At 36.1% G+C, this 25,933-nt stretch overlaps 1 protein-coding gene across 5 annotated transcripts in view; it reads left to right on the forward strand.

Annotated features, from left to right (window-relative positions):
* The window catches only part of LOC131701499 (E3 ubiquitin-protein ligase PDZRN3-B-like), a 95,860-nt gene that overhangs the window by 56,304 nt on the left and 13,623 nt on the right, over window positions 1-25,933 (forward strand). The window contains exon 1 of one of the 5 annotated variants that reach the window (XM_058999627.1): window positions 17,423-17,754. The exons of the other annotated variants lie outside the window; for them this stretch is intronic. Within the exon in view, the coding sequence (XP_058855610.1) occupies window positions 17,686-17,754 (69 nt within the window). The 5' untranslated portion in view covers window positions 17,423-17,685. Of the gene's footprint in view, window positions 1-17,422; window positions 17,755-25,933 lie in introns of those variants that run through there. 5 annotated transcript variants of the gene reach the window in all.

Consider the following 25,933-nt stretch of genomic DNA (forward strand, 5'->3'; position numbering starts at 1 on the left):
GAAGCCTGTTAAAGCTTTTCAATAAATTGTGAATGGGATGAGCTAAGCAGAGCCTTCTGTAATGTCTACATGTTTTCCAGTAAAAACTTCAATAACCCCATGTGAGAGAAAAAAACAAAACAAAACATGGATTACTGTAAGAATATGCAACTTGCCCCCTTTTTAGATTTTCAGTTGCTTTACCTTCCAATCATCCACATTTCAGTCAATGACTTGCTAATAACTGAATACACTGTATACTGTACACCTCAAAGTTGTCCTTCACAAGCTTTAATTAATTTGAAAGCACTGGGAGTTGTGGTTGCCACATAATGGATTTCCAGATATATCATTAATGAGTGGAAAGAGATTCTGTAGAAGAATGCATACTGACTGTTCACATTGCTATTTAAATGTTATTATAATTAGCATGTGGGAACAGAAAATAAAAAAAGATAAGTTAATGCACCTAATGGATAGGCTGCCATGATTTCCCATCTCCGTGTCAAAAGTGCAGTTTTTTTTTTTTTTAATGAAAATGCCTTGTAATGGTAGTTAAAAGGGCAAAGTGTCAAAATCTGGACCTTTGACCTTTCATATAACTGAAAGCTTCTCAGTGTAAACGAGGCTATAATGCCATGCTAAGATTGGTGAAGTCCAGGTGAATTTTCAGATTATCTATGGCTGAGTTCAGATGCATTTATTTCTGGCTTTGCAAATATCGGAGTGTACTTTCCCTTAGTAAAATACGTAGCAAAGTATTATAAATCAAAGTGAATTCATGGTAAAGCATAGGCAAGCATTGTAAAGAGAGAGGTATGGTAAAGAATATTAAAATGGTGAGTATAACCATTAGAAAAGGAAGGGAACACTGCAAAATTACTGTGCAAATTTCCTGTGGTAAACTTTTATCAGGGTTGAGGTGATGCCCGCTTTATGGGAAGCGTGAACCATTCCTGGTCCCGGTGACTTTTTTAAAATGAAGAAGGGCTTTGTGTCACATTGTGAGTGACAATTACAAACGAACGATTCACTGGAGAATGACCACAGGGAATTCCAGAATCATCCGTGTCAGTCAGCTGTACAGGAGCAAGAACGGAGATAAATGTATGGTAGCTTTTCTCCTTTGTTTTTTGTGCTTGCAATTACAAAGGACTTTGGCGTTGCACATGTACAAAGTAATTGGAAATCTGTGATAACAAAAAAACCTTGGACCTTTAAGAAGGGCACAACATAGTTCAACAAGACTGACCATCAACAGAAAGCAAAGTACAAGAGCTTCTCAAAACCCCATGCCGTATTGTAAATACAATACCAGAGTGTGCACAGCATCTGCTAAAGTGGATTGTTTTTATACGATACATTCCACCGTTAATTGCCTCAATGAAAGCCTTACCTGGCTCCTCTCGTTTCATTAGAAGAAGATGTAACAAACACAATATAGTTTTCTTTTTTTCATACAAGTCCTTCATCTTATACATAATGTATGAAGCATAAGAGGCTTTTTTATCTAGGCTGCTTTCAATTGGAAATTAAAAAAAAAAAGTTCTGAATTGTATATCAAGTATAATTAACAGTTGCTGTACCGATGCTGTACAACAAAATTAGAAACTACTCCCTTGACCTGTCAGTAGGGTGTCGGACCACCCCAGAACAGCACGGACATGTGGGATTCATGTTCAAGCTAGGAACGACTCATATAATGAGACTTTGTGAAGATTTGTGCAGTCCTGGGTACAGAAGCACTCACCAACTGAGCGTCAACTGTCACCTTTCTATCAAAGATGTTGGATCTGCTGTCTTGCAACAGGGAGATGCAGCTTTTAAAGACTAACCATAAAACAAAAAATTAAACAATTAAGGCTAAGTGTCTGTGGGATCCAATCAAAATAATGCATTGTGCTGCAGTTTCAAATGAACACTTCATTCCCTGAATAGATGTTTACCTAATACTACCTATCAGTCTGCCTTCTACTAAATCAATGCTGTGAAATGTAACTGACAATTCTTTTTTTTTCAATGCAGCCCAACTATTTAATGAGAAAAGAACAGCATATTCCATTTGAACAAACCATTATCCCTCTGCCCTTGTTTGATAGGATTAAAACATTGTTTTTCATCGCCAGTTTGTGATTATGTCATTTACCCTTCTACCCTGGGGCAGATGATTTCTAATGCGTTCTTCTGAGTGAGTTGTATTGCTTTAATGCTGGCTATTTTCAACACATGTAGAACATTTGCTAAACAATCACAGACCACTGAATGAAAATAATACTCATCTTTGACTGCTCCTTAAGTGATGTTATAATGTTTTAGTACAACTATTTTGATGGCCACTTTAACATACAACTGCAGATAGCACATTCAAAGATCTGATTCCTGCAAAATCAAATTGTCATCTATAGATTTTTTGTTTTTACTGTATTAGGGACATCATGAGCAGCAGTGTGGAGTAGTGGTTAGGGCTCTGGACTCTTGACCGGAGGGTTGTGGGTTCAATCACCAGTGGGGGACACTGCTGTTGTACCCTTGAGCAAGGTACTTTACCTAGATTGCTCCAGTAAAAACCCAACTGTATAAATGGGTAATTGTATGTAAAAATAATGTGATATCTGTATAATGTGAAATAATGTATAATGTGATATGTTGTAACAATTGTAAGTCGCCCTGGATAAGGGCGTCTGCTAAGAAATAAATAATAATAATGAGATAATGGGTTCTTTTTTTCCCAATCGCTAATTTTGTCCAAAAAAGTATGCTATGATACCATGTTTTGTAATTACTCCTGTTAAATGTATGGGGAGATTGCAAAATGAGCTGATGCTTATAACCTAGTAAAGGATCTCCTATAAGCTGATCAGTAAATATTACTGACATCAGCATAAGACACATACTCTTCACTAGAGAGCTTGCTTTTTCGTTGAAAAGAAAGATGTTCATTTTTGAATGGTGAGGTTAGTGGTTTGCATCCCACCCTTGCCTCTTCATTCAATGCAATAGGCTGATGCCAAACCATTGCAACCTATAACATAAAGTGACTGGATTATGTCTTGATGAACCCTTCCTGTTTGTATATTATGTTCAAACGCATGTGAAAAAGAGTTTTGTCAATGGATGTGAAACTAGAAACCAGTCCATAATTCATAGAAGCCACCACAAGACATCACCAAAAGCGTGAAGTAATAATATATATTATATAGCTATACCAACCTGTCCATATAATGCTGATTATCCCTTAAAATGTGTAAATCAAGCCTCACATATTTGCTCAATATGCTCAGTAAGGTGTCTGTAACTGTACATCTGTATCTCCTGGGGAGAACAAAGTTTCATGCAATCCTGATATTAATGGACAAGGGTAGGTCAGAGAAGTAGCAGGTGTGGTGATAAAGCTAGCGCTGTCAGATTGCTTGCAGAATTTAATCATCTTCAGAGCCTATCTTGTCTGAAGTGTGCAGTTTCATTTTAAGGCTCACATACACTTTCATCACCAGGTGAGCGAGAAGCCCTTTAGGCCAAGGTATTGTGCACCTTGCTGAGCCACATTCTTCATAACTTCAATCTGGTGAGACTGCAGCAGAGAGAGAGGACATAGGTTAGGATCCTATCTTTGTGCTGAGAACTGTTGTTTTATTAAAACAGTAAGGTTTTTTAAGTGTTTTTAATTACACAATAATAACATGTAGTTGTTACTGTAATTACAATGTTATTTAAAAACAAAGTTTTAATCAGTCTAAGTTTTTTTTTTGTAATAGTTAATTTGTAATTGGAGTTATTTCCTTTCAGAAAGAAAATGTGTTAATTTGAAGTAAAAAGCTTTCAGTTTGTAATTATGAATAAAAACAAAAGTTTAATCTATTTGCCTTGTTAGGTGTACTTCGATGTTTTGCTTTGATTTCCTAATTGGGTGTTTAAAATTATAGGTGGGCTTTGTAATTATACCAATTACAAACAAACAAACAAAAAAGTGCTGAAAAAACATTTAAATAATAATAAAGCACAAAAAATATGGCCTGCATTTAAATACAATTTCTATCTTAATAATCTATTTATTAGGAATCCTGGCTGTTTGGTGTGTGTTAAAAGTTTGAAATAATATTGGATTTGACTTTCCCTTTAAGATAACAACTGAAGTTGATTGTTAAAAACAAACAAAAGCAAGCAATATCACCTTTAAAGGGAAGTGATGTTAGCCACAACATGTGTGTCAATTTGGCTAACCTTTTAAAAAAAATGTTATGTATTGTTTTGCACTACCACTACTAACCTGACAGAGTATCATTCCAATACCTTTCTTTAGAGCTTTTTCAGGAATAAAAGCGTCTGGAGGTTTGAATACATTTCATTGTGTGACTTAAATGGACAACACTGCTTGCATTATCCATGGGGGCATTAAATGCTCATGCAACTGACCATGCCTCATTGTTCTTCCCTGCATTCTTCAGTGTGCAATTTGAAACCTCACACAGACATGATTTATTTTAGTAACTTTCCTCTTCACACATAACTGCGCTGCCCCCTCTTTTCTCATGTCCCCTTCTGTACTCAGGTGCACCTCGGGGGCTGGCAGTGTAAAGGTGAGGTGTCTCTCTGTCGGTTCCAGGGTGCATTTCACAGTGTCCTCTTCGTTACACCTGAAGGTTCATCTGTTTTTTTTCTCATCAGGCAGAAGATGTTTTTTTTTTTTTCTAAAAGACGATGGATGGATAGGACCCCATGCTAATTCCTCTTTTGTTTAATGACCTCCTGTCCCCCAGTCTGGCAAGAGCATTGTGTCACCATAATAACAGTATTTGCTGCACACTTTTTACTATAAATGAAGTTTGAATTGGAAGAAAATTATAGAGCCAGGCTCTTTTAAAGCAGATGTCCATTTTCCTGACTCGATTTCTAAAAGAAAAGAAAGAAAAGAAGATTGAGCAAAACTGGAGAGCCGTATTATCTTCAAACAAATTTACCACATTGTGTAGCAGGAAACAGCTCTTACAGAATTGCAGTTGCGTTTGCAGTGCTAATAAAAGACCTAATCAGTCCAGCTTCTTAATAAGAAATTCCAACCAGAGCAGTCTTGCTTCATTTTTCTTCTTTAATGACCTGTATACAATTTGTGACCACAGTGGTTATTATGATATTATGGCAACACTATCTTCATCTTAACTATAGCCAAAGATCTTTTTCTTTGGGAGTGGGGGGGTTACAATTTCTGTGATTTTGTTAGAATGAAGTTATTACTACACATTCAAGAGTGTTGATATACCTCTTAATACATTTTGAAATATGAGTGTATAAACGGTGTATAATTGTATTACCATTTTATAAAGGTAATGTTAGTGCCGGTTCTTGTTTCTCTCTGCTAATGTTTTGACCTTTGTCTTTGGTTTAACATGTGGCAAATGTTAAGATGTTAAACAGTACCAAACGGCAGCGCAGAAGTACATTATGATGGTAATGTGACCATGTTAATGTAACACATTCATTCTGTAGCCCTGTCTGTATGTTGTTAAGCTTGATTTGATTTATAAAGGGGTTCTTGATCATTTACAATACACCTTACTGTACAGCTTTAATGTGTCTGCAGTGTACATATATGTAAGATAGAGATTTACTTTACCTCTGCATAGTAAACCATTCATATTATATATATATATATACAGTGTCTCCCTTATTTTCTATTAGTAGTATGCTTGTATTGTATTTATAGTTCAATTTTTCATAATAAACAATAGAAGATAGAAACCAAATGTGTAGGCAAGCTGCGTGTATGTGTGTGTCATTGAGTGGCACGATGGCAAAGCAAGTTTTGAATAGTTTAAAAGAAGATTGAAGGTTCAATAAAACCAATTGTTACACATTTATTTTTCATCCCTACTAAATGGATTAGCTACTTTTGCCTAAAAGCATTCCCATTTAAATTTGAGAGCTCTTGAGACAAACTGGAATGGAGCGCTTGATAAATGTTTCTTTGATGTGCTGTAATTGGGTTATTGAATTTACTTATCTCTTAAATGAGGTTTGCATTGTCTTAGCCATATGTGTTTAAGGCCAGGAGGAGGTCATTAGTAGCTCCCAACTAAGGGCACATTTAGGTTAAAGTGCTTCTGAATAGCCAGGACTGTGACAAGTCAATGAAAAGACACAGTGCGGTGAAGTGCTGCACTGGAGCGCAATGTTGACTGGTCAGTGGTATAGTCCCAACGGCCTACTTGAAACAGTCTGAAGCCTCTGTATCAAGTAAATGTCCAGACTTAGCCTTAGGCCATCTAACCAGTGACAAATTACTCCTGTATCTAAGACCTCTATTAATTCAAAGACATCTACAGATATACTACACACTCGTATAGGACAAATAATTCTGTAACCATTAAATACATAGAAGGGAATGTATATATAAGACAAGACTATTCTTTATCCTCCGTAACGTCATGGTATACAGTTCAAGGGACATGGACCTAGAATGTCTAAATAAGAATGTCCCCACAAAGGCCCCTAGCATTTCATGTTTTACAGTTAAGGGTTTAATGGCTGGACTCAGATGTTGATGACTTTACAATTCATTTTAAGACCAGCAGCACAATCTAGTAGTTTTCAGATAAACCTGCCCTGTGTTCCAAAGATACACAAAAGCCCACCATTAATAATCAATGCAACACTGATGATTACATAGCCCGGGGATGCATTGTGATAAATGATTATTGCAGGAGAGCTTGGGTAGCATTGGTACGTATAGCTATATGTTTAAATGACAGAGAATTAAAAAAAAAACTGAAGCTGACCATTATAGCCTTTTAGATGGTACTATATAATTCAATGCATGGTTTCAGTAAGCCATGTTACTGGACGATAAAAGCATATATTTATAATTTAAAGAGGTTATTCTTCCATTTCAGAAACAGAACAATGAAAACAGCATTGCAAAATTGGCTGTAATATATTTGTTTTAAAGATACAACATTCATTAAATAGCTGACAGTACATTTCTCAGAAGTGCAGTACAGTAGATGTCTGTACTTTTATGATGTGTTACAGTATCTAAGGATTTTGTGGCACGCTGTGGAATTTCAACTGCTGCTCTTTTATTGAATGTCAAAGAATCCGTTTTCACACTTTTTTGTGCCTTGTGATGTTCAGAAGCAAATAATAAGCGGAGAATCCAGGTTACTCGGCAGCATTAAAGACAATAAGAGTCAGACTTTAAAAGCGAGGAGACATGAAAAGCAAATCTCAGCTGAATGCCTTAGCTGGTTGCAATGTCAGACTTCTGTCTTGTGTGTTTCTTAAAAAAAAAAATGTTACATGTACTTAAGAACAACTAAGATCTGACCTGATGTTAAGATTCTTTTTAAAGAATTATTTTAAATTGTGTAAATGGGATAGCCTCATAATATGTGTTTCTTTTTTATGGTGTTAACATCCTAGCAATGTAACAATAGCAAATCATATCACACAATACTTTAGTTCAATGCTCATCACAAAACAGCACATAATTATAGTATAAGCAATTAAAAAAGATTGTATAGGAAATAAGCGCTGCATTTCAAAACGCTTCAGTGTATTTGGTTTTATTTACGAGAAGACCAACCGGTCATGAATTTAATAGGGATTTCAGGCAGCTTACTGTTAATTCACTATATTAAACATAGAACACAATACCTAAGTTTAGTGCCTAGTGGGTGATTTTTAATGGATTATCCTGATAATGCTCTTCTGAGCATCTGTTTTATTAAAATCTAATAATTTGACTGCTTGATTTGTTTCACCTTGTCCAAAATTGACAAGGTAACATTTTAAAAAGGACCATTTAGCTTTCAGTACCACATTTCATTGGAAGTATGTATTTGTATATTCTTAAGCAATTTGGTACAATAGTTTTTTTTTTTCTCAGATGAGAGGTAAGATGATCTTTACCAAACACTCATTAATTGTATTATTCCATTCAGAGATTTCTAACTGACATAGTTTAGATTTTGCCAGATGCACTCCTTTATGTCAACAGCCTGCATTGCTAACACATTATCAGAATGTGTCAAAACAAACCAATCATGCTTAACAAATAAATCTAAATATTTTTAAAGCATCCTACAGGACTAAACTGCTTGACTTCATTAAGATGAAGAGCGGTGTTTCCAACCAAGCATCACAGTTAGACTCCTCAAGAGTACAATTGAGCAGGAACTTTCTCAAATTCTGTATTGGTTCTTAAAAGCCTGCTGTCTATACCTTGTTTTGTTCATTAATTATTTAACCAAGTATCATTAATATGCGTACAATATGGATCCTTTCACTGCAAAGGAATTTTGAGCTTGTTCAATCTAAGATAGCCTCTGTCGGTGATTCTCCGTTTATATAGATCTCACTGAGATACTCTAATCATGTCTGCAGTTCAGCGTCTCTTGTAAAACTCTCCCTGGTGTTTCCCTTTGTTGCAGTAACAGCAATGTCACCCAGGAGTATCTCATAGAAGGCAACCAGGCAATTAAAGGCAAATGTGTCAGGGCTGTGCCCCTGCCAGACTGAATCATGGTTGTGCAGTTGGCAGCCCGGTACATAAGGCGTGTTCCTATGGGACTTTGCGCACAGCATTTTACTTTCCAGTGGATGTATTGTGTTGCGGTTTTCAAGTCTGATGGAGTGTGACAGCACAGTCATTTGATTTGAAACACCCTTTATTTTTATTAATGTATTATTTTTTCCCCTGTTTTTAGAATTATCTCTCATTATATATATATATATATATACACACATATACATATGTCAGTGAAAGGTTAAAATACAACACAGTATATATACCAGTATATGACATGTGAACTTTCCTAATTGCAGTTTAATAACTGCGCTGACAAGCAGCATAAGTTAACTAAGAATGTCATGACATTTTAAATAATTAACTGTGCATACTTTTCATTCTCTCATAATAGTTATTTACTTTATTTGTTTATTGTACCAGAGGTCAGATGATGATTTTAGTGTGCTAATTATGCCGGCCATTACAAAACTCAAAATCCAATTTGGCCGTGGGTCTGTCTTTTATAGCTTTGAAGACAATGAGCTTGCTTAACCTTTACAATTTGAACTGTATGACAGGTCAACAGATACTGTGTTTATTAGACCCATAAATCGGCAAAGGATTTTTTCTTTCTTTCTTTTTTTAATAACATTGACATTTAGAATCAGAAACAAATAAACAGTTCCCCTCCCAGTAATTATGTGCAGCCTTCAAGTCTAGAAGTAATAGTGATTGTAAAATAATTGTAATCCAAGGCTGGCTCATTTCTCATTGTCCTGATATACCAAACTATGACATATTTATGTTCACTCCTCTCTTTGGCTTTAGAAGGTAAAATGAATGAGCTGTTTTTAAACCTGTGTAACACAACCTGTTTTCTGAGAAAGCCAACACTCCTCCTGCTGTCCAACGTGACTGCACAGAACAAGGTTCAATGATACTGCTGGTGTGTATTTTACACGTTTCTCTTTGTTTCCCTTGGATATTGGATTTAGCTTCAGGTGATGTGATCTCATGGTCCGTTTTTCAATTTACAGACGTGGAGCAGTTATGGATCACTTGCAGTATATAGTGTGGTCGTGCTCGCAAACACAGTAGCAAGGAAATCATTCAGAGAATTTGGGTTTGGGGTTATTTTATTCCTTAATATTCTCAAAGGTCTGGTGTTTGAAGTGTCAAGTGCAGTCTTCATAGTAATTGCAATCTGTCACTGCTCTAATCAGTAATATAGAGTAAAGAGATACATGTAATAATATGTTGAATAATCCCAGTGTCCTCCAGTCCCATAACTGAGAAGAGAAGCCCAACAGTTCATTAAGCAACTGTGCTGGCTCTACAAATTGTTATCATTAAGTTTTTTTTAATGACACATATGTTATTAAAATATTTTGTCCAATTATCGTTAAATATGATTTTTTTTAATGCAACTGACAAGTGTTCATATTGCAAAATTGGGAGCCAGTCCGGATAACAGCCCACCTTTGACAGCTGTCAGATAAATTATGCAAAAGAACAAGTCGTGGACAAACCTGTGAGGGAGGTTGACATTCTGTTATGGAGCTCATTAGGTTGTTCTCTTTGGAGTGGAAATGTAGAGGCACTAATCGTGTAACTCCATTATAAAAACAATATAAAAAAAAAAATAGCAGACCGGGTCACATTACAGGAGGCTTGCCATGTCACTTCTCCAGCTCTAATACTCTCATATCCTCTTTAGATTAGCATATAATAAGCAAGACTCCACATTCAAGAGCCAATGTCAACTCACAGAAGATTGCAGCAATCTCTTACGATCGTGGAAAGAGGCTTAAGAATTAGTGCATCCCATTTCCTCTGCCTAAAGAATCATGAATCAAAACTAAAACAAATACTGCTTCATAATTGTAAATATTTTACGATATTAGTTGGGTGAATCCCAGGTCAGACCATAATTTCTAACAGGTAGTTACAGCCTTTTTTGTTGTTGTTTGTTTGTTTGTTTTACTAATTTATCATATTTTTTAGATACATATTTCTGAAACTTTTTAAAGAAATCATTATAATTGCCTCTTGTAAGAAATTCTTAGATGAAGGTTTCACAAGATATCTGTTAAAGGAACATCCTCACAGGTTATGATCTGTCTTTATATAACCTTTCACAGAGTCTAGTCTAAAGTTAATGAGGGAATTTGCTAATCATAGTCTTGGAATTGCAGATATGAAATCGTGTAGGTCTCATCATTTTTGTTTCAGATGTCATTGTTGGGTTGTCAGCTTGTCACCTTCCTTGGCCCTATTGTTGGCATTTAGTCTCTGCTGGATTAATAAATGTGCTCTTTGATCTGGATCGTAAACTCCCAATAGACATTATGCTCAAAAATATTCAACAACTTTTGGCCTGCCAGACTGTCGAATCATAAAACTGATAGACTGACATTTCATCTTCTCATGTCAAATGCTAAGGTCAATGTGTATTAACTCTTTTAGCTTTGTCTTTTTCCATCCAAAAAGCAAAACACTAAAAAAAAAGAACAAATTAATGACGCTGAAAAAATTAAAACAAAAAAAAAAGATCTATTTTGCAACATGCTTTTTTGTGCTAAAGTGCAGTTACAACTGAAGAGATATGTCGTGATGTGTAATGAAGTCTGTTGTTCATTAAACACTTAAATAACTTTTTCAATATATTCATGCCAGCAATCACTGCAGAATCAATATGCATCCTCAGGGACTTCAGTCCAACAGTGGATTAGAGAATCTGGGGTGGGCCAGCCTTCATTTCCTGATGAATGTCAGTTTTGGCGAGGAACCTCTGTTATTTCATTGCTTGTTAAAAAAAAAAAAATGGACAACTGTTTAACTACAACCACTGGGACTGGAATCATGGTTCTAAATGGCCAGACATGAATATTAATAAGACATTGGGCTGTGGAGTTCCTCGTGGAGTTTGACAGTTTAAAGGATCCGTTAGTTAATTAGAAGATGGCATGACACATCAGATCCCATGGCACAGTGTACCTTCTGTGTCCCCTTTTTATTTTCATTTTGACAAGCAAGATTACATCATTACCTTTAGTTTCACTTGTTAGTCACACCATGGCAGGAGAATATGTTAAGTTCTAATTAACTGTTGCTGATATTTTCTCATTTCTCCAGAGTTTTAGATCAAAAATGCTGTTTGAAGGCTGTTTACAAGTAACATAAAAAAAAACCAACTGTATGCAGCAGTGACATTTTGCTTTTTTTTTTTTTTTTTTATTGTAATGAGGTCTTGTACTAAGTATTTTAGCAATCTTACAGGCCAATACAAAGCAATCATGTTTAGGTACTAACAAGCAGTGGTATTGTTAGTACCAGTATTATACATTTTGGATTCAGCAGCTACTGTTGAAACTTAAAATACTAATATACTGTAATGTAAAGGAACTCTATCTAAATAAGTTTCACATCCGTTTACAGTAGATTGACCTATGCGAAATCTAACATAGAGGCAAATATACATGCCTAATATGAGAACAAATGTATTCACAATATTCAAGCCCACCCCCCTTGTACCCTTTACAAAATACACAGCAGTGCCTCTGGTGTGTAAAGCATGCTTTAAATTGACCTTAATAAAGGGGCTTGCTTTTTTATTAGCACCAGGGTCAAAATAATGAAGAATGGGAAGTTGTGATAAGAATTGTACTGCATTGTTTTCTTCTCAAATCTGTATAGCTCTCCTGCAATTCCACAAATATCAAGATCTATTCTGGCAGCCTCCTTTTTAAATCACTTCAATTTACTACAGCCTGTCCCTAGGCTATGGTTATAAGGCTCTGTGTTAATCTCAGTGCGATGTGTGTTTGTGGAAAGCGTACTGAGAAGACCACCAGCTAACGCTGCTGTCAAAGCAGGAAAATGAGCCATTCGACAAGAGAAAAATAATAATAACATTCACAATGCAGTGTTTCCTACCCACAAGCATAACCTGTGGCTACCGTAACTCTACAGTGTAAAAGATTCACAGTATGTGGTTAGAATGCTGTAATAAGATTGCCTCTTTAGTTTGGAAAGGCATTGCCCAGGTGACAACAGCCAGGTGCCAAATTAAATAAATAATTCTTAATAGAAACTGTACTTCATCAAAGTCACGACGTCTGAAATATTAGTGGGCTGTGTGCGCATATAATATTTTGGAGAGAGCTAAATGTTTCATTTGATATGAGCTCCTTATAGTAACAGTGGGCTTTTGGGACAAAAGCTGAGCTTTTATACTGTGAATATTTTTTTTATTATTATTATTATTATTTTTAAATATGACTCAGCCTACTATTAATTATAGAGTGCTCATTTGTTGGGGTACAGTACAAAAGTAAACAGAGACTTCACCTACACTGTAAAATAAGCATACTGTAGAACAAAGCATGTACCAGATAACAAACAGTCTGTCATGTTTAATGTATGATTTACAATCTATTTAAATTTAATGCATGATCTTTCCAAAAGAAATTCATGCAGTAGTTTGTTTTAAGAAACAAAGCATGTTGCAAGTCCGCTTGATTTTGTTAACACTATTAGGACACAGCTGTGACAGCTAATCTGCAGAGCTGTCTGGTTTTATTTTGAATTAATGATAATATATTGACAAAAGGAAATGTTGTCTGTGACATTTTTATTGAACTTGCTCCTTAATCATATCTAGTTGTTGGTTATTAAAGGGGAAGTCTCTCATATGTATTTTTTTTTCAAATAAAAATACACTGTATATCTTTTTTTCTTCCTGTGGAAATTCCTCTTTTCAAAGTTTCCAAAGATTTTGCTGAAATGTGGGGGCATAACACATTTCACAGACCCTGATTAGCCCTAATCGTATACCCCTTTCACACACAAATGCCGTTACTGAGCCGTCTCAGAGACGTTTCAATTTGTTTTTAAATACCCATCACACAGCACGAAATTGTGCAATCTATGCCGGTATAATACCGGTATTACCCTTTCACACAGCCAAAGGGATCATGGGTGTACAACTTCCAAACCTGACAGCCAACAGATCATTTTCATGGCAACGGAAACCAAACAAAATCACAAAACCAAAAAAAAAAAAAAAATGTGGCTGCATTTTGTTTGCTTTTAATTCTCAGTTATATTATACAATGAAACAACCAGTTAAGTGTCAAATTGCAGTAGCTTCAGGCACAATGTAGGGCATGTATTTTATTTGCAAAGAAGGCAATACAATATATTTAAAAGAAAAAGAGTCCAGCTCTTCAGGCAAAAGCAGAGTGCACGCTCCACTTGGGTAATAGAACGCCAACATGGTGATGAATTTTGCAACCAAATACTCCCAAGATTTTCGGATAGTGCATGAAAAAAAACTTTCTGCATGGGAAGAGAAAGATCTGAGTACCTGGCTGAACAACTGCGTCCAGTATGCAGTCACGTGGGGTGTTGACTTTCAATCCACGGCCACTATAGCGCTTCAGTACCGGCATAGCATTTCACACAGGCACTTAAGACAGTTCAGTGTGAGGTGGTTCAGAGACGGCATAAAGCATGATGGCTCAGGCAATTCACACAGACCAAAATGCTGCATCAGTGCCGGTTATGAGGCGTCATAACTCATCTGTGTGAAAGGGGTAATAGATTACTTTACCCAAGGTAACATGAGGTACTCAAAAGATTAGTGTTAATTGGGGTCTGTGAAACCAACCATACATGTTTTAAGTTATGAATAAATGTGTTGAAGAAAAAAAATAAATAAAAAATAATAATAATAATAATAATAATAATAATAATAATAATAATAATAATCTTGAATCACAAAGGCAAATGCTTAACTGTGCCAAGGCACGTTCAATGAGGAGACTAATGGGAGATAGTGAGTGGACAGTTTGATAAAGCCTGAACTTGTGAGAGCCTGTTTGTGCTGTGAAACCAATTCATGATAACAAGAGAAAGGATGCAAAACAGACTGGAAAATGATTTGTAAACAGTTTATTTATGTTGGCAGCAGAGCAAGATCAAGCCAGTCAGTTAGGATTGCGGGCTGAGAGAGATCAGTCTCCCCAAAGAGCACTGAGGGAGTTACCTTGGACTGCAGGGGGAAAGGAATGTAGGCAAAGCAGAGACAAGGCAATTACTTATACTATCAGGGAGATATTGGAGGTTGGTGAATTAATTTATAAACAGCAATTATTGAAAAATGTGATATATATAGGCAGGGTTAGAAACTAATGCTCACCCGTTCGCCCGAGGCGAATTAAAACTGATGAGGACTAGTTGATGTCTGTGTCTCAGTACTCCTGGGGCTGAGTGCTTTAAAAAAATGTACAGATATACTCTGACGTTCACAGGTTTACATTTAAAAAAAAGGCAGGAAAAGTACATTTTCTAACAGGGTTTAGCAGTGGTGAACAAACATAATGCTTACAAAACAGTCACTCAGAACTGAAACCTCCCTTCATCTCCCCTTGTCTAAAAAGTAGATTTAGTTTATAATACCGAAAGTTTAGATTTAAACCACGGCAATGAATAAATTAATAGCGTATTCCTTCTTTGAAGTAAGCGTTAAGTAATTTTACAAAAATGTGGAGATTTATACCAGGCTGTGATCCCCCACCTCAAAAGAAAAAAAAAGATGATGATTCGCAAACACAAGGAATATGACAGAGAAAAGAGGCACCACACTTTTCAAGTAACCTTGCTTTTACAATTTGACTGGCTGCAGAAAGTCTACGCCTTCAGAAAATAAGATGTACTGCAAGGTTTGTGTCCAGAATGACAAAAGCCAAAGTGGCACATTTGTCACTGGGTCATCTACCTTTAAGATAGTCGATTTTAAAGCCTATGAAGAATCAAGTAATCATTATAACTATGAAACTGATGAAGGCAAAGACTGTCAAACAAGGCACATCATTTTTTAGGAAAATAAAATTTAAGCCTAATAATTTAGGGACCCCAACAACTTGTTTTGATTCCGACTCAGGAACACATAAGGACTAGCAAGTTTACATAAGGACTGTCAAGTTTCAAAAGGTACTAGTCTTTAGGACTAACCCTGCATATGGGCCATCTTTAACCTTTATGTAACATCTTGTTGAAGATTGGATTATAGACTGCAGATGGAAGCAATCTCAGGTTTGAACAAGAAAAGATTTACAGACTAAATTAGTATTAGTATATAGTATATAATTAATGAATATAGTATAAAGCTTGGAAATATGGCATTAGTTTACGTAAGGAGACTGTGTACGCATTCAAATGATGATGTTTTGCACACCTACTATAAAAAAGGCATTTACTCCATACAGTATAGTCCTATGTGTCTCTGGAAATGGGTTTATCCTAACTCGTTGGTTAATTAAAACACAGCATGGATTTTAAACATCCAGTATATTATTTTTTATGTGTGTAAGCCACAATTGATTTTCTTTTTTGTTTTTGTTTTGTTATGCTGAAAAAAGTCTGCCAGGCAAGGATATGCCATTTTTGGTGCAACAATGGGAAACCTAATAATAAGTATGTGTCTGGGAATTTCTGCTGGGGTCATAATACAGGCCAGAACATTTTTTCTCACAGCAAACAAATTTGAATTCATTCATCAAAAAAGACTATTGTTAGGTCTGAAAAAGTTTATAAAGAAAGACACGCCCCCTCTCTATTTTTAATACATGTCTAGCATCCACCAAGAACGTAATTGCAATATCGGGTGACATCAGCCACAGAGCGTAAGCCGGTAATTGCGTGAATTCAACATTTTCTTTCCTTGGACAGAGCCGCAGTGTTCCTGGGATGGTGCCTTCCTAATGTAATAAGCATGGCTGGAAATGTATTCAAATTGCATCCAACTTGCTTGTGTTTGTTAATTGACATTTGTGTTGGTTGGCTGATTGGCACCAAGTCCCTTCGTCAGAACTGACGCTTAGTCTGCAGGAGGAAAGCGTAACTTTCGTCAGCTTGAGTGCCGCAGAGGGCATTCTCTGACCTATCTGCAGAGCGCAGTGAGAAGATAACAAGTTGTTTATCACGTTTTAATGTGGTACTCTTTTCTAAAGACCGAAGTAAGGCTCGGAAGTGACCAGCATAGTTTCACCCGTCCTCTTGTTTTGGCTTGGCTCTGGCCCAAACAATTAGGAGAAATTAAAGGGAAGAAATCGGATTATTGAGGTCCCTTGAGTGTGCACTAATGAGCAGGAGCAACACCCATTCCCATTCAGAGACAGCCCATCAATAGGAAATGAGGGATATCGTTCCCACTTCAGACATTCTAGAAGTTGTGACGTGTATAAATCCACCAGTGCAACACCTGTCTGTTAACATATTAGATGCTATATTAGTGAATCTCCCTACCATTAGTGTGCAACAAAAAGTAAATGTAGTTTCTAGCAATGCAAATGTGACTTAAATTCGTACCCAAAGCCAATATTTTGCTCATTGAAGATACATTTGTGATAGAGTTGTTTATTAGGGTGCTAGGAAATTAAAAAATCTTGCAAGAAAACTGTTTAGTATTGCACAATATTATTATAGCTGGTTTTAAAAGTCACCATTGTAATTTACAGCACCCTGTTGCTTATATGACTTCAGTATATTAGATACATAATATCAGATTGACTGTTACGTAAACCTTAATTTCAAAATACATTTATTTTGCCCATTAAATGTGTTAATGAACCCCACACTTAAGATCTTAGTGCCTTTAATGAAATGGGGGCTCGCTCTTTCTGATCATTAAAATCATATCAAGGTTGCCACAGAAGTGGAAACTGCATGACCTCCTCAGATAAAGTCATGTTTATTTGTAACAGCTACAAAATGCTTGACTGTCTCTCATTTTGTCTCCCCACAATAGAAGTAATGATTGTTAATTAATGAAACTTCGTCTGTCATAGTCAGCAATTATGGCCCCCTGTAACGGTGTGTGTCATGAATAGTCAATGAGGGGCAATTAATATGCATGAGCAGCCGTATATAGGCTGTGCACTGGTGCACACTTCAACAGCTTGTCTGTAGCAGCAAGGAGAGGGTAGCGTACAGTGAGTGAGAGAGAGACAGAGGGAGAGCACTGCTGCTGGAGTCACTTGATTCTAGGACTGTAACATCAACGTAAATCATCTCAGATGAGCTCATTTACTTAGAATACGTGAAGGAGCAGCCACGTGTGAGCCAGCTAAGCTGACTGCATTGTTTTGTATCGAACTGTCTTGCTGGATGAAGAGGTTTTATGTTGATAATTCTTAATCATGGGATGCAGTCTGTGTACTCTGCAGAAGCAGGAGGAGCAATACAAACTACTCTATGAAGTTTGCCAGGTAAATACAGGGCTGCTGTTTTTGTATTATTTGACAGTTAAGTGTTTTCTGTATATGTGGCCATTCTATGTAATGTGAAGTGTGTGTGTGCGTCAGAGTGTGTGTGTGCGTGCGTGCGTGCGTGTGTGTGAACATGTTTGCCTGGATGCTTACTGGATATGGTTGATTCTGTAATTAGCTAACTTTTAATAAAGACAATATTTAGAATCTCTGAAAGTGTAGACATCATACACAGTTGTATGTTTTATACAGGTCTTCCAGCAAACATTGCACTTCTGATAAAGTAGTAGAAAGTAAAAGTGGGTTGCAAACACATGGTACACCAAACTCTTTCTCTTACAGCCACCTTAGAAGTCGTAAGAAGGGTCATAGCTTGGTCATGCACTCTTTGAGCAAGTTGCAAGGGACAGGAGTGATGATTGATGCCTGGTAGTTTTTGTCTGTGTTTGCAGATAGCTATGTGCTGGTTCTTTCTATAGAACTCAGTGCTGACTTTGGGTCCTGTGCCCCCAGCCTCTGTCTGAGCAAGGTTTATCTTTAACCCCTAATGGCTGACGGAGCAGTTTCGTCCCACTCCCATTTTTCATTTCTCCTTTTGAAAACATCCAACACCCATTTATTAAAGCTGGTGACATTTTATTTTAACTTTTAAACTGTTAATTGAGTCGCTCAAACATTTCATGCAGTTCAGAGGAAGTATAAAGTATGCTGGTTAAGCCTAATGAAATGGCTCCTCCAAAAAGTGCTACAGAGATATGCAGATATGATTTCGAGCACTTAGATGCCAGCAAACAAATTGTTGAATGAGCTTATTTCAGTAGGCTGCTGCATACAGGTCAACATCATTTGGGAAAAAGTTACCTATAAAAAAACATATCTGATACATGTATAGTTATGTTACTGGAGCAATTGTTCTGCTTAGTTTTACCTGCTGAAATTAAAATATACTTAGCAACAGTAAACAACCAGCGCTTGTCTTGTACACTGTACATTCTTTTGTTCACTTACCTAACTGCAGCTTCTGAAAGCAAAGAGTTTGAGTCAATAGTGGAGATTCTTGTATAATTATTTTTTTAAAAAAAAGAATGTAATCGTATGGAATTTGCACATGATTGTATTGATTAAATTATGTGTTAAATATGTTACTAAACCTCTTGGATATGTGATTAATACAGTTCATGTGTTTTTTTTTTTTTAACCAGTAGGGGGAGCATTAGCTCAAACCCCTTGTTGAAAATGCATTTTTGGAATTTTTTTAAGGTCTGTGTTAGACGCTACCAGAGCACTATCTGAATCCATATTAAATGTAACGCAGCACAAATTACCATTGATTCAATACTAAAACCACAAGGGGGATAAATGATTACAATCTTTGAAAATGTGAAAGGGCAGCAGTTAATACAAATATCAGTTTTGTTAATGGCAGATTTTTTTTTGTTTTTATATATATCAAAGAAATGTTAGGAGCAGAACATTTTCCTATCTGTAGCAGTAATTTAAAGACATATCCAGCAGATGTTATAACTATGAGGATGTCAATTTGTATTCTGGTACATGCTAAAAAGATGAATAGCTATATATAGCTATGGCTTGTGGGACTTAATAAGAAGACACTTAGTAAAAGACCATCTTTATTTGAAAATGATTCTTTCATTATATAGAGTCCAGAAGGGTCTGTATTATATCTATGAGCTCTTGTGCTTTGATCACTCAGTGTCTATGGTAGTAGTTAGCTAAAAGGTTTGCAGTTTGGGTTTTACAATGATAAGTGGGTTTGCCTGCTCATAAATTCAACAGATGCCATAGATCAAGAAGTCATCAAAGGACAGCATAGTTTTCCATGTTGTATTAATCTTATTTCTGTTGTCAAACGAGATGGAACAAAGGATGGACCTTTTACAAACCTTTGTTTGTCTCAGAACACTTGTACCCGAGCAGCACGATGTGCCACACGATCTGTCAGTCATCTTTGATTGGCAAGGACTGGGATGATGGTCGAGGCACCATGCTGACTGTCTTATGCTATGCTTCCATTTGCCAATTACCAGAGGAACATCAATTGGTGTGTGTGTGTGTGTATATATATATATATATATATATATATATATATATATATATATATATATATATAGGATACATTTTATCACCAGCATTTTAATGTAGAATACTGTCTGGATGTAATTTTTAATACAGGGTCAGTCTGGATGTCATTTCCACTTGGTAACTAAGGCATTATCTTCAATCACTGCATCGTTATGTACTGTATACTAATAATAAAAGCTAATCATTTCAAAATATATATTTTAAGCCTTTGAAAGCAACAGGGTACTCGTAACCCTCCCTGAATTACTCTGACCTATTTAATCCTAGACCTGAAGTTTATAATATGCAATTGATTGTGTTAACCCAAGGTGGAGCTACCTCCTCTTGGAGTCTGGGCATTTCCAATTAAGAAAGCTCCTGCTGAAACACTGTGCTTCATGTCTAATGAACTGTTAAAATACACATTTGAGGTGTGAAAGCGATCCCAGGGCACATCTTTCAAATTCTTATTTATATACAGTAGCACCTGGATATTGTGGTGTTTTCTTTTTTTTGGAGGTGAAAGCTTTGATTTGCCTAGGAAATTAATGCTTCAATAAATTGCAATTTTGTAGGTCCAGTGCACCTGGCTTCTTAAGCCCTCATGACGAGCAGCACAAAAAGGATCAGATATACGGGGGTCTCAGGCTTTATTCCTTCCTCATCCACAGATAATTCAAAGAGATCCTCTTCATTAAGGACTCTGGCATGTTGCCTGCAATTTCCTTGCAGGGCTTTGTTTAATGATGCAGAACAATGGTTTTCTCTCTTGTTGCACACATACCTTATTGCGCTTTAATCATACAATAAAAAATACATTTACATACCAAGCACTTGAAATATAGATTTGCACCAGTCATATCATTTGTTTGCTTTAACAATATATATATATATATATATATATATATATATATATATATATATATATATATATACATATACATTATTTCACCCATCTAGTACAAACAATACCTCCATAAGCATCAGGAATCCAATGTTGATTTTAATTTGTGTATTAAGCAATGTAAGGAAATAAACCAGACATTTTCATTTTTCATAAACCATCAGTGCTTAGACAATATTAACCCTTTTCCTGCCAAGCCTTCTGTTTAGTTGACAGTGAGCCAATATCTGCCACATTCAATTATCTTTTTCAATTCATCTTTTTTGTAATACCACTAAACATGTTTCATTGAAAGAGTTCGTCTACACAAGCTATCACCTTATTATAACCTATACATGGAGAATACCTTCCTAACAATGAGTTATTTGCGTTGTTGTTATGTACTGTCCAACTTACATATCCATTTGTGTATACTGTATATCAATAGAACCTGCCATGCAGTCGTGATGCAAGCTGGCTTTGTATTGCACAGTATCGGTGATCATGTTATGGTGACAAAAGGGTTTTTGCTGTAACATGAATTTTACAGATCCATTATAACATTTCTAGTTTATGGCAATATGAAGATATGGTCCATAAACAGATATCCTGATCTGAAAATCAAAGGTTGTCCAAATCTATTAAAACACCTGTATCTTTTTTTTTAGTTATGGATCTATGATGATAATCAATAAGCAATTTGTATTTGTGATGAGATGCCAAGAAAAACAGGCACATTTATAATAATACCGGTATTGTTCATTGTGTAGTAGTCGCCATACCTAAAACTAGGATTCAAGTTGAAAAGTAACATTGTCATTAAGGTTTTACATCCTAATTGTCTCATTGTAGTCATGGCATAATAGCATTAAGTGCATGCCTTTGAGGAGGATTAAAGTGTAGCTTTGGAAAAAAAATGTTTAAAGCAACTTCAAGGCTGATTCTGCAAAAACAGGATCTTTCTTTAGAGGAATGATTAAAAGATACAAGAAAGCTCAAAGCAGTACCACTCAAGTGACCTCAATAACTGTCATGAATTCAACACACTTGCATCAAAGCAGGAAGGTATGTGCTTCAACAAGATGCTGGTTCCAATAGATTTGCAGTCACTGAATTAGAGATAGTTCATCGAAAACTCTGTTTGACAGTCTGGAGACCCTTAATCTTCAGAAAACTGCCCTTTAATGACTGTGGCGCCCGTCTGTGACTCTGAAGTCCCCCTTCCTTAATTAGAACTTTACCACAAACTGGTAATTGAAATGTTTCTTCTGACCTAGCCTTTAATAATGCATTACTTCTGCTTGTGTTTACTTTTATTTGATTTGAATGGGCTGATCTCTAAGCATTTTAGTGACCACGTCTTATAGATGCTGTGTGTGTCTTAAGTTACTCAAAAAAAGCATTTGAGTTGTGTGTCATACACAAAACAAAATTAGCCTGATGAACAAAACATTTGATTCAAGGTAACTATTTTATCATAAGTTCAAGTGATTGCCCAGTACACAGTATCCATCTGAGCCTATTCTGAAAACCAGTGTGGTGCTTCCAAATGAATCACAGCAGGGTAATATCTGGAAGGCAAGCCAGCCAACAACAAATAATAGATATTTGTGAATTATTTATATCGTGATTCCTACTGTTGCTGGATGCTTTTATTATTTGTGGTATTTATTTATTTATTTTTAAAAGAAAGACATTTACATTGTGTTGTGTCATAAGAATATATATATATATATATATATATATATATATATATATATATATATATATATATATATATATATATATATATATTATTTTGTCTTGCAAAGAATGGAGATGAGTCTGCTCTTTATTTAATTTAAGCCATATGGCAACAAATGACAGTGTTTTCTAAACAGATCGTTCAATAAGGTGGTCTATCAGCCTTCATTAAAAATAAAAGAATACATTTGTTTCAAGTGTAAAAACAATATTAGGAGAAGGTTGATGGTGTCTTACAGCAGAAATATGTTTGCCACAAAATATAGCTATTGTAATAATATTAATAATAATACTGCATTCAGTATAAGAGCAGATAATATTACATTGCAGATTGTATACACTGCATGTATGTGCCCAGTGCAAAAGAAGCACTTCCTAAGCAGATTGTACATAGTGCTTTCTTCTGCAAATAGGTAATGAAGCTTGACAGTTGTAGGGTTAAAAGAAAGAACATTGTGCTGGTGAAGCCGAAATAATGCAATGTAGTTAATTTAATAACAGGCAGGTTTACGGTTGTACATTTCCACATCTGTCTAATGCTGTGAAGCAGGTGGCAGGGAGCCACAGGGGAGAAGACATTGGAGACGGCTTCTCACCGCCGTACTGTCACATACGACTGAGGCAAAGAAGACAAGAGAGGGAACCTTGAAGGCAATCACAGAGTGCAAGTTAAAGGAACGAAGCCCCCTCTGTTCTGCATTTATAATTCAGGAGAGGGTCACTGGTTTAGACTGAAAACTTACATTGGTTACTGATATTCAAAGCAGTGAGTATGTTGATATTACAGGAGCACCTGAAGGCTTGTAAGTATGGTAGCACATCTTGTGAAAATGTGTGCAGTCAGCGGCTGAAAGCTCTGGGTTGTATCCAGTGGCATTTGCCCATCTCCCTGGTAGCCAAGTATAGATTTGCTGCCTATGCCAGTTGGTATTGGAACATGTCCAGAGATTCTCACTTTACACTGGAAATGACTACAGAAGCGTCTCTTAGGTATAATCAGCAGAGGAGGCACATTTTGATAATGGTGTCAAGTATAAATCTGTTTTTTGTTTACCCATGTTTATTTAAGAGACATTTAGGAAGCTGCATGACACACATACAAGACTGCCTATTGGAGCTCCCTATAAGTAGCTTCATGTGAATTGTATAGGATTCTCGTTTATTCTAATGTTGATAAAGTGTAATATTACACAGCGTCAGAACCACAGTGTAATTTGTTTGTATTGCTGTGCTTCTGTCTTTCTGAAAAAAATGCACACTGAAATGTGTCTGTTTAAACATTTGCATATCAAACTGGCTTGTTTGAAAGTGACACTGCAAATTTGCCAAAGTGCAGTGTAAACGTGTGTTCAGGGCCTATGAAGGATGCCTTCCATTGTGCGGTAACATAACATCCTGAATAAAACATTGAAACACCACCAGGGTTTCAGGAGTTATTAAATATAACCTAGTAGCCGTTTTAATTTGTATGATAGTCCCATTATTCCTCATTACTAGGTTACAGGTCTTCTTGCCTAGCCTCTAATCATTGGAGCCTCTTACAGCTTTAGAGGCAGTATTATTAAGTGTAAATACAGTTACAAATGCGTCTCTAAACTGACAGCTGGACATGACCTGTGACTCTGAAACACACATGTTCACTCTCCATACCAAGGGACAGTGGTTTATTGCGATATCCATATATTTTGGGTGAGTAATGCTTGCTCCTTTCCCAATGCCGTTTCTGAACTGGAATAAAACACTTAATTTGAAGGTTCTGTTAGTGCATGGCCATCAGTGGAACAAGACACAGTACATTGGGACTAAACTAGACTAGCTGAAAAGACTGAACAGCTGCTGTGCAAAAAAAGTAAATTGTATAAGGATTTTCTGTGAAGTCTTAAATCATAGCTTAACAAAATGAGGCTCTTTTTTTCTACATCATGTGGTATTCATAGCAATGATTGCTATACTATTACTAATGCTAAGAATAGTAATAATGAAGGATGACAGCCCATTATTGTCAAGCTGCTCTGTAAGGTCTCAGCCTCCTCAGGTTGACTTGAGACAGTTTTATCATCATCTGTTTCATAGATTTTGCTCTACAGCTTTTTACACATACATTGTTAATTGCCTTTTATTTGACTGTCGGTAAAACTACATTTACACATTTCTCTTATCTATTTTAGACTTCTCCTTCAGAAAAGCTTTTTTGGTATTGGGTAAGGTTTGGAGTCATACCAAATAATAAGGACTTAACAATAACTGAAATAAATGATTTGTGACGCTGTTGTATATTGCATTGATATCTCCCTGGATAATAAAATGCCATTCCAACGTTTAAGTAAGATTAAGAAAGAGAATACATAATGGCTTCTTTTTTTTATTTCTCCATGCTAATTAACTACTTTTACTTAGGCTGTTTATCCTTCCTTCTTCAATAATACATCATGCTAATATAAAGGCTTCTGTGTTGTAATTTAGCAAAGAAAATGTCTTCTAACTTGGTAACTGTTTCCATGAATTGCTGAAAAGAATAACATGCATACATGGAAAAAGTCCATTATCGGGCTTACAGAAAGTGTATTGCTTTTCTTAAGACTGTTAAAAGTAAAATAAAAGGAGGATTAACTGCAATTGCAACCAGAATTAACCTACATTTTGAACTCTTTTTCCGACACTCCATTTAAGGCATAAGCTTAAGCCTCTCCATCTTCTATGAAATCTTTAAAGTTGTAAAGCTTTCTTTATTTCTTAAAAGGCATCATTCTAAGGATTTTCTTAAGTAGTGTATCAGACCATAGAGAGTGCTTGAGACATCTGTGGGCAGTTGGAATGAGCATTTAGAGGCTGCGCTTCCCAAGGATTTTCATGGCTTTCAAGAAATTGAAGACTACTGGTTTGTGTGTGATATACAAGTGCTAGCTGTAGGTATCTCTTTAGAGCAGGGGTCTCCAGCCCTGGTCCTGGAGAGCTGCAGGGTCTTCTGGTTTTCGTTTCAACCGAGTTCTCAGTTACTTAATTGAACCAATTATTAGCTTAATTAGTCAAGGTTAACATGTTCCAGATCTTTAACCGTTGATGATGTAAAGATGTAAAGCCTGCAGGATTGGGGCTCTCCGAGACCAGGAGACCAATGCTTTAGAGTAATGACTGCAAGTTCATAAAACTTCAAAATGAACCTACAGTATCTGAATAGCTTTTCAATTACAAGTTATACAGTTCATTTTAAAATAATGGCAACAAAAACAGATGTTCCAGTGGACAGAAGTTTCAGAGATGTCTTACACACAATTATGTGAAAGCAGAACAAAGGTGAATCCCACTATAAAGAAGATGACTGAGCCTCCTTGGCATTTGGTCTGTATAAAAAAAAATTAAAAAAAAAACATGAAATGCTAACACCTGCTGCTCTGTGTTCAGAATTTAATTATGTCCGATATAAATTAATGGAATTAGCAGCAAGGTGTAAGTACAGCAGTGTTTGATAAT

Source organism: Acipenser ruthenus, chromosome 25 (assembly GCF_902713425.1).
Source record: "Acipenser ruthenus chromosome 25, fAciRut3.2 maternal haplotype, whole genome shotgun sequence".
Classification (NCBI taxonomy): domain Eukaryota; kingdom Metazoa; phylum Chordata; class Actinopteri; order Acipenseriformes; family Acipenseridae; genus Acipenser; species Acipenser ruthenus.